This window comes from Diadema antillarum, unplaced genomic scaffold, assembly GCF_040938485.1.
Source record: "Diadema antillarum isolate AM-2024a unplaced genomic scaffold, OU_Dant_1.0 seq00000288_RagTag, whole genome shotgun sequence".
NCBI classification, from domain to species: domain Eukaryota; kingdom Metazoa; phylum Echinodermata; class Echinoidea; order Diadematoida; family Diadematidae; genus Diadema; species Diadema antillarum.
This window is the reverse complement of record NW_027271315.1, coordinates 582,853-597,781: the sequence shown is the minus strand read 5'-3', so window position 1 is coordinate 597,781 and position 14,929 is coordinate 582,853. Positions and strand designations below refer to the sequence as shown.

Here is a 14,929-nt window from a genome sequence, read left to right as displayed (position 1 = left end):
CAGGTACAAAAAAAAATATACGTTGGCGTGTATATATATATACAGTCAAACCTGCCATAGCGGCCACCTCTCTATAGCGGCCACCTGTCTATAGCGGCCACTGAAAAATCCCCCCGAGAGAAAAGCCATGTTAAAGACCCTGTGTATAGCGGCCACCTGTCTAACGCGGTCAGCGGCCACAAATTTTGTTTCCCGCGGTAGATTTTAACCTGTCTATAGCGGCCAAAAACCCGATGGAGCCGTAGCCGAGCTGATAATTCAGGGTGTTTTTCTGCTTTTTAGCCGTGCCAGTCATTTCTGGGCAACATTCAGTGATCGCCACCGTTGCATTCATCACTTATTCAGTCACAATAATGCACTAATTCATGACTGTGCACATGCTGCATCTAGTGTACTGTGCAACAATTTCATAAACACCGGCATTGTTCTATGCATGATACACACGTGTGCATATGTACACACATAAATGTACATGTATATACAACGATGATACATGTACATGTAGGCAATGCACACAAAGTTGGATTACCTGCCTATAGCGGCCACCTGTCTATAACGGCCACTTTTTCCGTATCCCTTAGGTGGCCGCTATAGACAGGTTTGACTGTATATATATATATATATATATATGCTTTGAAGCACAACAGCACACCTGATTCACCTTCGTGTAAGATACTGCACATCTGTTATCACTATACCCAGTCGAAACATGTCGCAAAAAACATTGTTTTTGTTTTTGCTTGTAATTTTTGATTTAGCAAGCTAAATGAAGATGCTTCATAAAATAGCCAGAGTTAATTCCAGGGAACACAAGGACATGAAAAAAAAAAGAAAATATAACATCGGTAGGTCTATATAAGGAGACTTTTTATTATGATGGGCGCTGTGCAATATTTATACTCGTGAATCATTGGTAAAATATGTGTTTTTACTTCCGATGTGGATGTTGAAAATATGTATGATAGCTCCATGTGTTTTCCTTGATTTAGAGGAATTTATATGGCATTGCAATGTATTGCACCCTTCGGGCTACGATTTTGCAGGTTTTTCCTAAAGAAACAATTCTAGCAATAATAATAGTGAATTCTCTACGCCTGCCTTGTTCATTACTTTTTTCTTCTTTTTTTTAACTCACGGCCACCATACACCCGATCGTGTATTTCCCACAATGCGCTTCCCTCCGAGACTTCCTTTTCAATAAGACTCTCCGTGACTAGGGTATGAGAGAAATAAAAATATGCTGTAAATCACTTAAAATCGTTGTTTAAAAGTAGGGATCACGAAAGCTAAGATCCAAAAACAGTTAATCTTAAACAATATACAACTATTTAGGTACTTACGACAAACTGTAAATTGTGCACAATGTCATTTTTTCCTTTGAGAATGTTATGCGTATACACCGGTTGATACCTAGTATCTTTGATGCCGCTGTTCTGTAACCTATATATGTGTGTGGCCGTGGACTGCAGGACGTGCGTGCTCTCATTCATCAGCATCGAAAGCACTAAAAGATGTCAGTCGATGAAGTCTATGCATATAAAAGACCTTCTACATTACAATCACTCACAGTTATATTTCCAAAGAGTAGTAGTCCTCGTCCAAGATTAATGGTTTTAAGCTACATATAGTTCCTTACTGCATGCTCTGCAAGTGCAAGTCAAGTGCTGCTCGCTTGTGTAGGGCTTGCCCTATGACTGAAGTGAATAGATCTAGCATTAGTGTTACTAACGCATCGTTAGATCTAACAGTTAGTGTTAGAACTCTAACGTTACAACTAGGCTAGTATGGAAACAACCACACGCTGTAACTTTAGGGCCTAAATCTGTGACTGTATTGTCAAGGAGCTTTGTGTGTTTGAAACTCTGTTTGGTATTGTGATGTGTATGAAACCTGCTCTGTGACATGTAATGTAAGCGTAGCCATATCGACATGCAAATCGCAATGACTACTAGACTCTTGTTAGGCCTATTTAAAGGTCTACGTTAGAACTATGTTTAATAGTTCATTCACAAGCAATTAACATAACCTCATTTATCATTCCATTACAATACTTTAACGTTAGTTTACTTAGCTTTATTTTCCGGCAATGCCTCCCCCCCCCCCACCCTCCCTCAGCGATCCCATCATTCTCATCGACCACATCGACCTCGTTTTTATTTTTTGATAAGATGTTAAAGTTACAGTTGACTTGGGAACTTCACTTCGGGCAACCTCAGAATTCGAAAGTTTTCCGATATCGGCAGCCCTGGCCAAAGCCTGCCGTAGAGCGCGCTCAATACTTCCGAATTCGGAAGTGTCCGATGCGGTAGCGGCCGTCAGCAATGCACGCTTTCATATTGGTACACAGCACTCGTGCGAGGCAGGGAGACTGACGGCGCAAAGCAAGGACAAATCTCAGAAATTCATATCAAAATCAACTTTTTTTTTCGAATTTTACATACCTTGATGTGTGGATTGTGGAATATCTGTCAAACTAGGGCGAGTTCCTTTGAAAGCAGTTTAGAATTTGGATTATGGGTGAGAGTGGTTACTAAGGACAAGGTAAGAAGAAGCATGCCGTTGTTAGCCAATGCGTGCCGAAAGTCGAAAATCTACGAAAACTTCCGAATTCGGAAGTTTAACTTCTGATTTCGGAAAACTTCTGAATTCTGAGGTTGCCCGAACTGACTTGCGATTAATTAGCATTATTTTATTAGAGAGGATCAATCGTATTCAGACATTACGACGGAGACTATTATTAGTAAATTAGGGGTCTACATCAAACTTTGGCTGCTACATTTGTAGCAAGCGCAGCCCTGTCCCTGCACACAATATGTATGTCAGAAACGCGCATTTTAATAAAGAGCGTGAACAGCGCCAAAAGTACATAGACCCCAAGTGTAAAAGTACGCACAGGGTAATGGTAGCGCTATCATCAAGATGCTTGGATTATGGGCGACTTGCTTAAATAGTAATAACTCTTGTAATAGAGTCAGTGATCTAAATCATAAATGATTGATTTCAATGTCAAATCAATCTTCTCAAACAAAACTGATATTGATGAGAATAGATTCTAGATTGAAAACCATCGTAAGAATATTTCATATCAACTAGAAATTGTAGAATGGAATGTAAGAAAAATGAACCTCTATTTGTTTGTGATGGCAGTGTGTGAGTCTGTGATATAGGCTGCAGTACATTTCGTATTGATGTGGTTGTAACCAGGTATTCTAAAACACACTCCTCCTGTAGCTGTAGATCTGGGGGGTGTTTCATCAACGTTTGTCAGCGCTGACAACTTGAATCACCATAGTAACAGTCAGTGACCAGAGCATCTCAGCCAATCAAAACCAAGGATTTTGCTGAAATTGTTGGCGCTGATGAACGTTGATGAAACACCCCCCAGGAGTCTTAGTAGTATTATTCATGTATCCAGCCACTTTAATGTTAGTCGGTTTAGGCCATGGATACAACCACATGCATCTACTGTGCACGAATGGTAAAAGTACATGTGTGTGGGTGTATACTAATAGCCTACATGTCATGTGACATCTGTATACACTACCATTCACACAGCTCTTCTGTGTAAATTACCACTCTGCCTCTTCTCTGGCTTTTAGGTCTAATCATACAACTTGGCTCTTTGATTTTGCTCGTGAGTCAGATGTGCACAAATTTTACACACAAACTTACTCTACTGTATGGACAGGAAATGAACATGGTATGCAGAGTATTGAAAAGTGTTATCCATGTTTTGAAAGTCAGTGGTTCAGTCTACAACTCGGTTTTCAGGTAATGTACTAAAATTGTCCTGTCTATTTTTCTCTCCTTCTACCTCAGAAACAGCCATGGGGAAGTTCATGAAGTCGGGCCGTGTGGTCCTCGTCCTCTCCGGGCGCTATGCTGGACGCAAGGCAGTCATTGTAAAAGTGAGTACACCCCCATATGGCAGCATTTGTACATTCCCCATGGAAGATGTGTATAAACTAAAGAACTTGTTTCCACCATCAAAGTGAGAAAAGTGGCCATGTGAGTGATAATGGGTGAAAATCATTTTCTGAGTGATCTCAGGGCAGTACTAAATCACTATATTTTCTCTCACCTCCCCAAATAGAATCTTGGCCTGTTTGGAAGGTGCTCCATTCATGTGCTTGTAACAGGCAAATGACCCTTTAGTTTACTTGCTACGCAATGAATTTAGATTGTCCGTGGCATGCAGGCAAGTGGTACATAGCACCATGGATCAAAAATAACTGTCAACTTTAGTGGAACAAAGTGTGCATTACAAAACCGCACGCTGATGAAGTATTAAAGCATGTAGACATTGCTTACCAGCAAATGGGCAATGAGAGTTTTTCTTTTGCTGACTGTATGCATTGCCATGCATAATGGATGAAGCTTTTTGCTCAGTGCTACATATGTAAAGGATAAATCATTCCTATCTTCTAGAGTGTCTCGAGTTTCCATATTTATTTTTTTTTTTACCTAAAAGTGTGCAGAGCTGTTTAATACGATTTTGTTGGATTCTAGTTTAACATTGCTTAGTGTAAAGCATTGCAAACATCTGTATAGCTGTTAGAATGTGTTTGTGTTGCCACTAATTATGGCATACTTTTGCCCTTTGTCAACTCTGATGTAAGTGGTTGATGATTATGCAGCTGGAAGTTTTTTTTGGTGACAATGTTCTTCCCGTGTGGCAGAATCACGATGACGGCAGCTCCGACAGGCCGTACAGCCACGCCCTGGTGGCTGGCATCGACCGCTACCCACGCAAAGTGACCAAGGGTATGAGCAAGAAGAAGGTCAAGAGGAGGTCGCGCATCAAGACCTTCATCAAGCTGTTCAACTACAACCATCTCATGCCGACCAGGTAATCAGTCTTTGTAAAATGTGAGGAAGAGAAGAACACTAGAGTTCGTCTCATGGTTTCTCAATTCTGCAAACTCCTTGATATAAACATGGATTGCGGCAAGTAGTGGTACTTGGTAGACGAAAACCAACATTATCCGGCCAGTTTGCAACAGTTTCCAAAGCTGAAAGCTAGTTCTGTATTAAAAGGAAGTATACTTTGCAGTGGGTTCTTTATACAGAGTTGAGTGATCTTCAGTCACAAAATGAACAACTTGTTAAAATATTGCCTTCTTTAACACAGGTAGGTTGTTTGCATACAGTTTTGTAATACTGGTAGTCGTAAGGTGGGAAATTGCTTCTGCTTCTTCTTTAGGGTAATTCTTATTTCTCAGTCAAATTCAGTTACAAAGTTCTGTAAATCATGCTTTGTGAAATTATACTTGTTAAAATATGTGACATGTTTTGGCTTGTTTTGTTTTGTTTTGTTTTTGTTTTGTTTTGTTTTTTTTGTTTTTTGTTTTTTTTGGGGGGACTGTCTGTATCACGGGCAAGTCAGATGAAGCAGACTGGGGGTCTGCAGAGGCCGTGACTGAATACTCTACTGCAGGTTGTAGAGAAAATGATGTCTGTGAACATAGCATCATCACATGGCATCGCTGAGTGTGATGTATGCAGGGATGCCAACCTTGTAAACAGCATTACAGCCTTCTGAGAGCTGAAAAGCCATATTTTTCAGTGGAAAAACGGTATTTGATACCTTTCCTGCAGACGATGTGTGCAGTGTAGTAAAAAAAATTTGGAAAACCAGTATTTGCCAAAAAAAGGTACAGTATTTTTGGCAAAATAGAAGTACAAAATACTTCAAAATGATAGCAGTTGATATCTCCGTGTATGCCACTGGAAGTTTTACATTGGACATGCAGTGATGTTGTACAAGTGAACCTTGTTATAAAAAGGACTAGAAAACCATAACAATTATTATAAAGCAAGATATTTTTGCACCTTGAAATTTTCGCAAATTGTCACTGGCATTCAATGCATATAGTGTAGACAAGAACTTTTGCGTGTAGTTTAATCTTGTAATCTTGGCTCTCGCAAAATTAGCAAAATTGAAATGTTGAACATTCCTCATTTTACAGTACCTTGTAACGTCGGGTTGCTTACTATATCAGGATGCCGAAAACGGAGAAAAATTACCGTAGGGACCTGCAGAATCGCCTTCCGACCTCTTGATAACAAGGTTCAGCTGTACTGACAGACAGCACTAGGAACTTTGTGCCTTTAACATGTCGGTGACAGTGGTCTTGCTTCTTTATGTACATTGTATGTGGTGTTGTGAGTCACTGATTTTCTGATCCATTGCTTGGCCAGGTACTCTGTTGATGTGGTCATTGACAAGCAGGTGGTCAACAAGGAATCTTTCAAGGATCCCACCCTCAAGCGCAAGGCAAAGAGGGAAGTCAAGACCAAGTTCATCGAGAGGTAAAGCTTTATTAGATGTTTGTTTCTGTGTCTCTCTTTCTTTCCAAATAAATTGTGAGTGCTGGAATAATCTTGCAGAAAATATCAACAGAATTCAAACTTGGATCAATAGGAGGAATATTGTGATGATATTAAAGTCAGCTAGTATTGAAATGGGCACCTTAACACAAACACAGGCATTGACACATGCAGAGAAAGAATAATTGGCAATGTTGGTATGCTGTCACATGCATGTGAAGTTGCTTAAACTGTAACAGTCATGACGCAGTGCACTCCCATTATAACCAACACAGTTACAGTTGTATAACAAAATTCTTAGTACATGTACAACAAATATAAAAGTTCAGCTCCTAGAGTTATCATCCATTGTATCTTTATATATTTTACTGTTTTGCTATAACAAAATTTTGATTTAAAAAAAAAAAACTGCGGCAGTTCCTGAGAATTTTGCAGTTGCAATGTATGCTCGTCTTTAACTCAATTCAGCACTTATTGCATGATTATTTCTCTCTGTCGTTTCTCCCGGCACTCCTTGTCAAGACTGAATAATTCAGTTTGATATGAATTGAGAATGTGCTGTTTGATATGAATGATTCAGGCATGACATGTTGCACAGGGGAAACTGTGTGTAGCGAGAAGATCAGTAACGAAAAAAATTCCCTCAAATGCATCACTGTAAAAGTGGTTTCTTTCGCGTACAGATACTTTCGCAGTTTCCATCAGTGCAGACTTTTTGGCATGTGTTTAAATTTGCAGTCAGCAAAATCTATGAATCACAGTTGGCAAAAACGTTTATTTTGCACATGAAAACCCAAACTATAATCCAATTATTCTTTTATTTATTAAATAGAAATTAAAATTAAATGCAGGCTTACCTGAAATCCAGTCTCTTGAGTACTTTATAACATGCTTGTACCTACATTGCGCGGTATCGCTGTGTGTGTGTTGACCATCAATACACTCAATGCACGGAATCTTTGTGTGTGCATGTGAGCAGTAGCGTTGTAACAAGCAACGAGTTCAAAACATTTCCTTGCGTGGTTATTTCGCGTGACTTCTCAAAAAATTTTCGCGTGATGTTAAATTCGCGGTTCAACCTCAAAGCGCGAAAAGCGCGAAAATAAAACCACCGTGAAAGAAACCACTTTTACAGTAAACAAACCATACACGATACCAGGTGAGTTCATTGTGCTGTAATGATGAAATCGTTTATGTTGCTCACAACAAAATTTTGTTTCATTCAGATCTTGTGCTGCCCCCCCTTAATCTCTTGAACTGTAATCTGTATGTCATCATTGCAATAGAACTCTCATACGCACAGTCACATTCACAATATGAGATCAACTCTTCTATAGATTTGAAGAAAAAAAACAACAACAAAAGGCATGAAAAAATAAGACTTTTCCCTGTACTACAAAGGCTTGCTTTTTAGTGCTAACATGCTTGGAGTTTTCTAACTTTCTACTACGGATGTAATTGCTGTCTCATCACATAGTTTCATATTTTGATATGTATTTGTTTTCTGTCTGTTTGTTCTGTGTGTGTAACATTTATGCAGGTACAAGACTGGCAAGAACAAGTGGTTTTTCCAGAAGCTGAGGTTCTAAGAAGTGGACCAGTGACTGCCCCCATTCTTACCCCCAGAGAGACTCTGTACATTTGTGAAGGACTAGTGATCACACACACACATCCCAAAAACATGCGTTTTACCATGGCCTGCAATAAAAAGTGAAATCTGGTACTGATATTACCAACCCAAATTCAGGTATTCCTGTGTTGCTTTGTACCGGGGTGCAGTGTTATTTCCTGGGAGTGGACAATGTGGAATGTTGATTTGAGATGTCTGAAAGGTCAAATTGTGACCATTAGTGTTCTCATCTTGTCTTACATTGGTGCAGTAGACCTAACCCGACCCCCCCCCCCCCCCCCCCCCCCCGAAGAAAATAATTACCAAAAAAAAAAAAAAGATTATTGTGTCCTGTTGGAGAAGAAGATACCTCAAAGAAGTTACATGTATTTATCTTCCTTAATTTGTAGAGCCTTAATATCCATAGATTCATTGGTATCTTATGATAAACGGATATAAGTGCGTATACAGGGGAAACTCGGTATAACGAACACTGCTATAACGAGATATCGGTTATAACGAGGAAATTTTCCCGGTCCCAAATTTCCTTCCACACAAGTCTATGTAAAATGCTACTCTTATAGCGAGATCGGCTATAACGAAATAACTGCTATAACGAGATAAATTTTGTGACTTCCAAACAAAGAAAAACATAGTCAATCAAACCTGCTATAGCGAGGTAAAGCAAAATGCCTTCGGTAAAGCATTCGGCTGTGCTATCATCTTCCGATATTGTAAAGCTTGATGCGCCAAAAACCGTCTTGTACACACATAATCATTTTCTTCAGTGCACTCCAGCTAGCACTGCATGTTGTACGTGTAAGTGTGTGTGTGCGCGCACACTGATACATTCAGAAAATGTGGTGGGACGGCCATATGTATACATGACATCATCATGACGTTTAGCAGCTGTGAGGCAATCTGATGCTGTGATTGGCCTTCTACGTAGGGAATTCCCCATTTTCACACACACGCAGTCATAATGTACATACAGAATGTGTTACATACACACACACAGCATTGTGCAGACCATATTCAAGCTTTCCACACAACACACACCCATACGATAACCACATACCAATCCACAGACGATCTTGATACAATCGCAAGCTATATTAATTTACGAATTCAAACATCTACAATGAATAAGAAACACATTCTTGATATTGGATTTCCTTGGCGAAAAACATCTTCCTACCCATAAAGGTGAGTAATTCCCTCACACACAATATCAAGTTATCACAATATTGATTGAAATATGATGGGTAGTCCCACATGTGCAAATTAATGTTTTCATGTTATGCTTTCTTTTATGCCTACTGATATAACGAGATATCGGCTATAACGAGGAAAATGACTCGGTCCCGACCATCTCGTTATATCGAGTTTCCACTGTACAATGTACTTGAATAAATTGTAAAAAAAAAGCTCTGTTTCTGGCCCCATGCACCCAAAACCTGCAACTTGAATATTTGAGGTGTTCTGATGTTTCAGAAATTAGATGAGTAAAAGCACAAAGTTAAGTTCCAGGATTGGGTTTTCTTTTAACTTCTAAGAAAATGTCTTCCAATAGTGAATGTCATAAAGAGTAATTACAAAAAAAAAGAAAAAAAAATAAAGAAAGAGGAACGAAAAACAAAGCCCAAGTGATACAACCACTACACTGTAATGCCTGAACTAAGTACGTACACCATTGCTGGAACAATATCTGTGGTGTGCGAAATTGTTTTTAAGGTGACAACTAGATGGTACTCCAGACAGTGTGTACACATATCTGCATATAGGGATTGATCAGTCCTGGCAGCAGGTGATGACAGTTTAAACCACTCGTGGTTTTGACAGCTTGGAAGTACATTGTATGCACAGAATATGAGCTGTGGAAGATGTGAAGACCAAAAATGGATGTTTGGTGGTGTGAGTCTTGCCTACTGGATGAAAAAGAGGGAAGGGAGAGGAAACTCAAAAAAGAGAAAAGAGCGGAAAATATAAGTACACCAGTACTGTAAAAATTGATATTTTTGCACAAGTAATTTTTTTAATGTTCTACAGAGTGAGATGAATTTCGCATGTTTGTAATTTGGCAGAATCAAGACATTACATAGTGGTGATGTATAGCAGGCAAAACACGTGCATCCTTTTATTTTCGCGCTACCTTTGTCGCACGACTTGGTGGTGGAATCAAAACATTACACAGTGGTGATATATATAGCAGGCAAAAATATTTGCATGCTTTTATTTTCACGCTACCTTTGTTGCGCGACTTGGTGGTACAAAATGTGTGAAAATTTCCACTTTTAAAGTTCATGTATTGTAATATGAAATGGAACGAGTAGAAAGTGGCAGGCTAATGGACAGGTGAAAGTTATGGGTTAAGATCCTTTCTATGGTAGCCTTGTGAATGTGTAATGTGTGTGTGTGTGTGCGCATGTTGGACATGAAATCATTGACTACAAGAAAGCATTGTATGTAGGGTGTACAGTGTAAGACATACGTACTGTATCTCTTTCATTGCTCTTCAGAATCTCCCTGATTTGATGGGTGAATATTGGCACCCCTGATACAAAGACAGGGGGGGTTATAAAACAAAACCAAAAAAATCTGAATTTGGAAGCATGGGGGTACCAACTACTGTTTGTTCGTTTGTGTGGTTTTTTATGCCTCCGCCACGAAGTGGTGCCGGAGGCATTATGTTTTCGGGATGTCCGTCCGTCCGTCCTTCCGTTCATAATGAATTTTGTGGACAGCGTAACTAAAAAACCTTTTGAGGTATCCTAATGAAACTTGGCATGTAAAGGGCTTTTTACACTTGTAAAATTTTGCTTAGCCCCGGACCAACGGTGGGGCTAAGGGGGGGGGGGGGGGGGGGGGGGGGTGCCTTAGCCCCACCGTTAGTACGGGACTATCCTTAGCCCACTTTCTGTTTACACTCGTTTTTGCCAAAGTGGGCTAGCCCCACCGATAGTACGGTACTATCTGGCCCTGCAAAATAGCAGGGGTTAGCACCGCAATTGCGGTGCTAGCACCGCAATTGCGGTGCCAAGCAAGTGAGTGTAAACAGAACGAAAAAATAATCCGGGGCTAAGCGACGGAGACGAAGTGCGACCCTCACTGACCAATCAGAAACGAGGGAATCAAGTGCTGCCGGTGCGTGCGTGTACGTGTACAGTACACAGCGTAATTATGAATATTCATGTGGTTTGGAAAGTCCGGGGCTAAGAAATACGAGTGTAAAAAGGTCAGTTTTCTCCTTAGCCCCGGACAAGAGATAGTACGGGACTAATTGGCGAGTGTAAAAAGCTGAAAAAATTGGTACGGGACTAACGATAGTCCTGGGTCAGAGAAAGTCCGGGGTTAAGAAACACAAGTGTAAAAAGCCCTTATGTGTATTAGGGGCGAAGTTTTGCCTATCAACTTTTGGGTGCACATGATCAAGGTCAAAAGGTCAAGGTCAAATACGTAAAATTTCACTATTTCCACCATATCTATGCAATGCTTGAAGATACTTTCTTGAAACTTAGTGTAAACAGGTATTACCCAATTTCTCTTGTGAAAGTTTGGGGTCATGAGGTCAAAGGTCAAAAGGTCAAGTAAAAATATTAAAACTTCACTTTTTTCTCCGTATCTTGGAAATTGTTCAAGGTATCTTCATGGAACATAGTATATATACATGTACTGACTGGCAGTGATTATCTAGAGAAATTAGGGTTCATGAGTCAAAGGTCAAGGTCAGCACTTCAAAATTTTACTTTTTCCCTCATTTTTTATGCAATGCCAGCAGGATTGTTGTTATTTTTTTAACACTTGGTGTATGCATGTATAACTTGATAGAGATTCTCTGGAAGCTTTCTTTTTTCTTTTCTTTTTTTTTGTTTGCCTCAAATGTCAAAAGGTCAAAGATCAAGGGAAAGTGCTGAACTAACCTTTCCTCCATATCTCAGAAGTGGCTCAAGTTATCTTGAAACTTACTACATATTTATGCATGTTGTGCCTGACAGTGATTATCCTAGGAATTTTTAGTCAAAGGCCAGATGAAAATGGTAACAATGAACTTTTCAATACAGAAATTGCACTTTTTCTCCATACCTTGAAAATTACTCAATGCATAAACTAAGAATGGGTCAAAGTCAAGTTAAAGTCCTTAAATCCCCAAATACATGCTCTCCTATTCATCCAATTAAACGTAGGTCAAGGAAGGTGAACATTCAACACATTTGTGACAAACTTGTCATTCTAATATTTTGCCAATTTTGTGAAAATGTAATCAAACATTGTTTACATGTAATATAGACCCATTAGGAGAATCATGCATTGTGGCGGAGGCATACCAGTCGCCTTAGGGACATTTCTAGTTTTCACATGAGTAGCCACAATCACACCCCAAATAAGGCAAGGAATAATCTCACTACATCTCAATTCTCCCATCGATTGCTGCATGAAGATACTCGTGGTATAAAATCATTATTTCTGTAATTTCAGTGAACCATACCTACCCCTTCCCCTCTCCCTCCCTTTTTTTTTTCTTTGCTGATTTGTAACAACCATGTCAAAAAAAGGTAGTAAATAGCAAGAAATCTTTTAAATCCAAGGAAATTGGGGACGTGTGAGGTCATGACATCATCCCAGTAACTATTTATGACTCCCATCGATGTCACTGTGCTGGAAAAACGTAAAATCTGTATGGAGTTTCATGAGTACCTCTCAAACAAAATACGGTCTACATGTATATCGGTCAACTTGAACATGATGTAACTTTCTGCGTCGGATAGTAAAAAAAAAAAAAAAAAAAAAAAAAAAAAAGTGAGGACGTGTGAGGGCGCTCTTCACTTCTCCAGCACAGTGCCGTACAATCATGATGGCACTGCTGCAACAATCATTTATTTCGGAGGAACCTCTGCCACGCACAACAGACAGACACGCTCACGCACAACAGACAGACACGCTCACGCACACACATATAGAAAATGTGGTTGTGTCCTACTGGGGACTCTACGTGGAAACGTAATAATGACTGCCTAGACACCAACATTTACCTGCCATTAGTATACTGTTCACCATAGTTACTCTATTGCTAGTGTCGTGACAACGCACAACTTTATTTTCGCAGAAGGTAACATTTTGAAAGCCATGCCAAGTTTTACCGATATGGAGGCTTCCTCACTTAGACCGATGTAAACTTGTTCTTTGGAATAGTAGTAAACAGACTTCTTTGTGTCATTGACTTTAAGTGTGCCAAAAGATCGGGAAAGTAGGGACATAACGTGGACATACTGCGTGAAAATGCGATGCCACACCTCATGTTGGATTTGACAAGAAATGAGCAAATATTCAATAAACAGATTGATCGACCAAAGCCCTGTTTTATGAAGAGTTATAGTTGATTATGATTATAGTTGATTTCTAAGGTAAGTCTGTGGCAGCCTGTGTGATAAGGAAATTTATTATCGATTATATCTTTTGATAAAACGGGGCCCAAATATTCATCAAAATTGGACCTGAAGTAAGAAGATTTCGAAATTTCAAAGTTTTTTTACATTGACATCCACAGTAACCATAAACATGGAAAATTAGATGAAGCGGTGATGTCATGGCTCTCGGGTTTTATTGAAGGACTAGCAAATTTTCACCTTTTTTTTTTTTTTTTGGGTGGGGGGGGGGGGGAGAGGAATGTATCCTTATAAGTTTTGTTGAGTTGGAATATTTAAAAAAAAAATGACATTTCATTATTAAGTGCTGTATTTATTCTATTTTTGTGCCCAAATCGGAGAGTTGTGAATTGATGATATTTCTACCTAATCAATTTGCATAACATGCAAATTCATACGGCACCACATTTCATATGAATTGTAAATGTTACTAACGTAACTACTAGGTGTTAGATGAAAACTTGAGAAACTAAATTTGCGTGAAATACATTAGATTTCTATTCCCATTACCTGAATCTTGAAACTTTTTAGTTTTAATAGTGGCATACATACATGTATTTCAAGTACCAGCCACGGAAACTTGAAACTTGAAAATTTTCGCTTTGTTGTTTTAGTAACGTCAACTTGAGCATTGCATGGGTTTTTCTATGCAAGGATGCAAAATCGCTTTGCGTTTTCTGTGTAATTGAAGGAGAGAGGGGGTTTTAGGCAGTGGTAGGCCTATACCGTCAATGAAAATTTGCAGTGGTAGGCCTATACCGTCAATGAAAATTTGCGGTGGTAGGCCTATACCGTCAATGAAAATTTGCAGTGGTAGGCCTATACCGTCAATGAAAGTTTGCAGTGGTAGGCCTATACCGTCAATGAAAGTTTGCAGTGGTAGGCCTATACCGTCAATGGAAGTTTATGCCTCGTCTGTTGGAATAGTCACTAAAACCATAGAGCTACAACACAGTAGCTCTGTCTATAGATAAAATTATGCACAATTAGGAACTACGAACAATGTGGACCTACCATTATTATAGAGTGAGTGAGTGAATGAATGAATGAATGAATGCATTGATGCATGAATGAATGAATGAATGAACGAATGAATGAATGAATGAATGCATGAATGAATGAATGAATGAATGAATGAATGAATGAATGAATGAATGAATGAATGGATGAATTAATTCATTAATTAATTAATTAATGAAGGAAGGAATGAATGGATGGATGAATTAATGACTGGCGGTCGAACTAAGGAATGAAGGAAGGTGAGGCAAAGAAAATAAAGATCAAAAGTAGTCTTCAGACCAACCAGCATAAGGAAAACTATAAGTATGAATATTAACATTACAGGAAAGAATAATAAAAATAATATTGTTTAATCTGTCAAACGGTGGGCTTGCATTATGTCGTTTTGTTTCGTGTTGTCTGCGCGTGATTCCTCGATCGACACCAGCTCCGACATTGACGTCGTCGCAACAACGCCGCACGCAGGATCCAGCCAGTTAATGACGGATCGGGGGGGGGGGGGGGGGGGGGGCACCGGACGCGCGCCCCCTTTAATTTTTCTTAAAAC

General features: G+C 39.4%; 1 protein-coding gene across 1 annotated transcript; it reads left to right on the top strand.

The window, feature by feature from the left end:
• Window positions 1–1,200: 1,200 nt before the first annotated feature.
• On the top strand, window positions 1,201–8,072 carry LOC139730048 (large ribosomal subunit protein eL27-like). The gene is made up of 5 exons (XM_071640959.1): window positions 1,201–1,218; window positions 3,820–3,908; window positions 4,680–4,849; window positions 6,202–6,312; window positions 7,871–8,072. The coding sequence occupies exons 2-5, from the start codon at window positions 3,828–3,830 to the stop codon at window positions 7,917–7,919; spliced, it is 411 nt and encodes a 136-aa protein (XP_071497060.1). The 5' UTR covers window positions 1,201–1,218; window positions 3,820–3,827; the 3' UTR covers window positions 7,920–8,072.
• The last annotated feature ends 6,857 nt before the right edge of the window (window positions 8,073–14,929 follow it).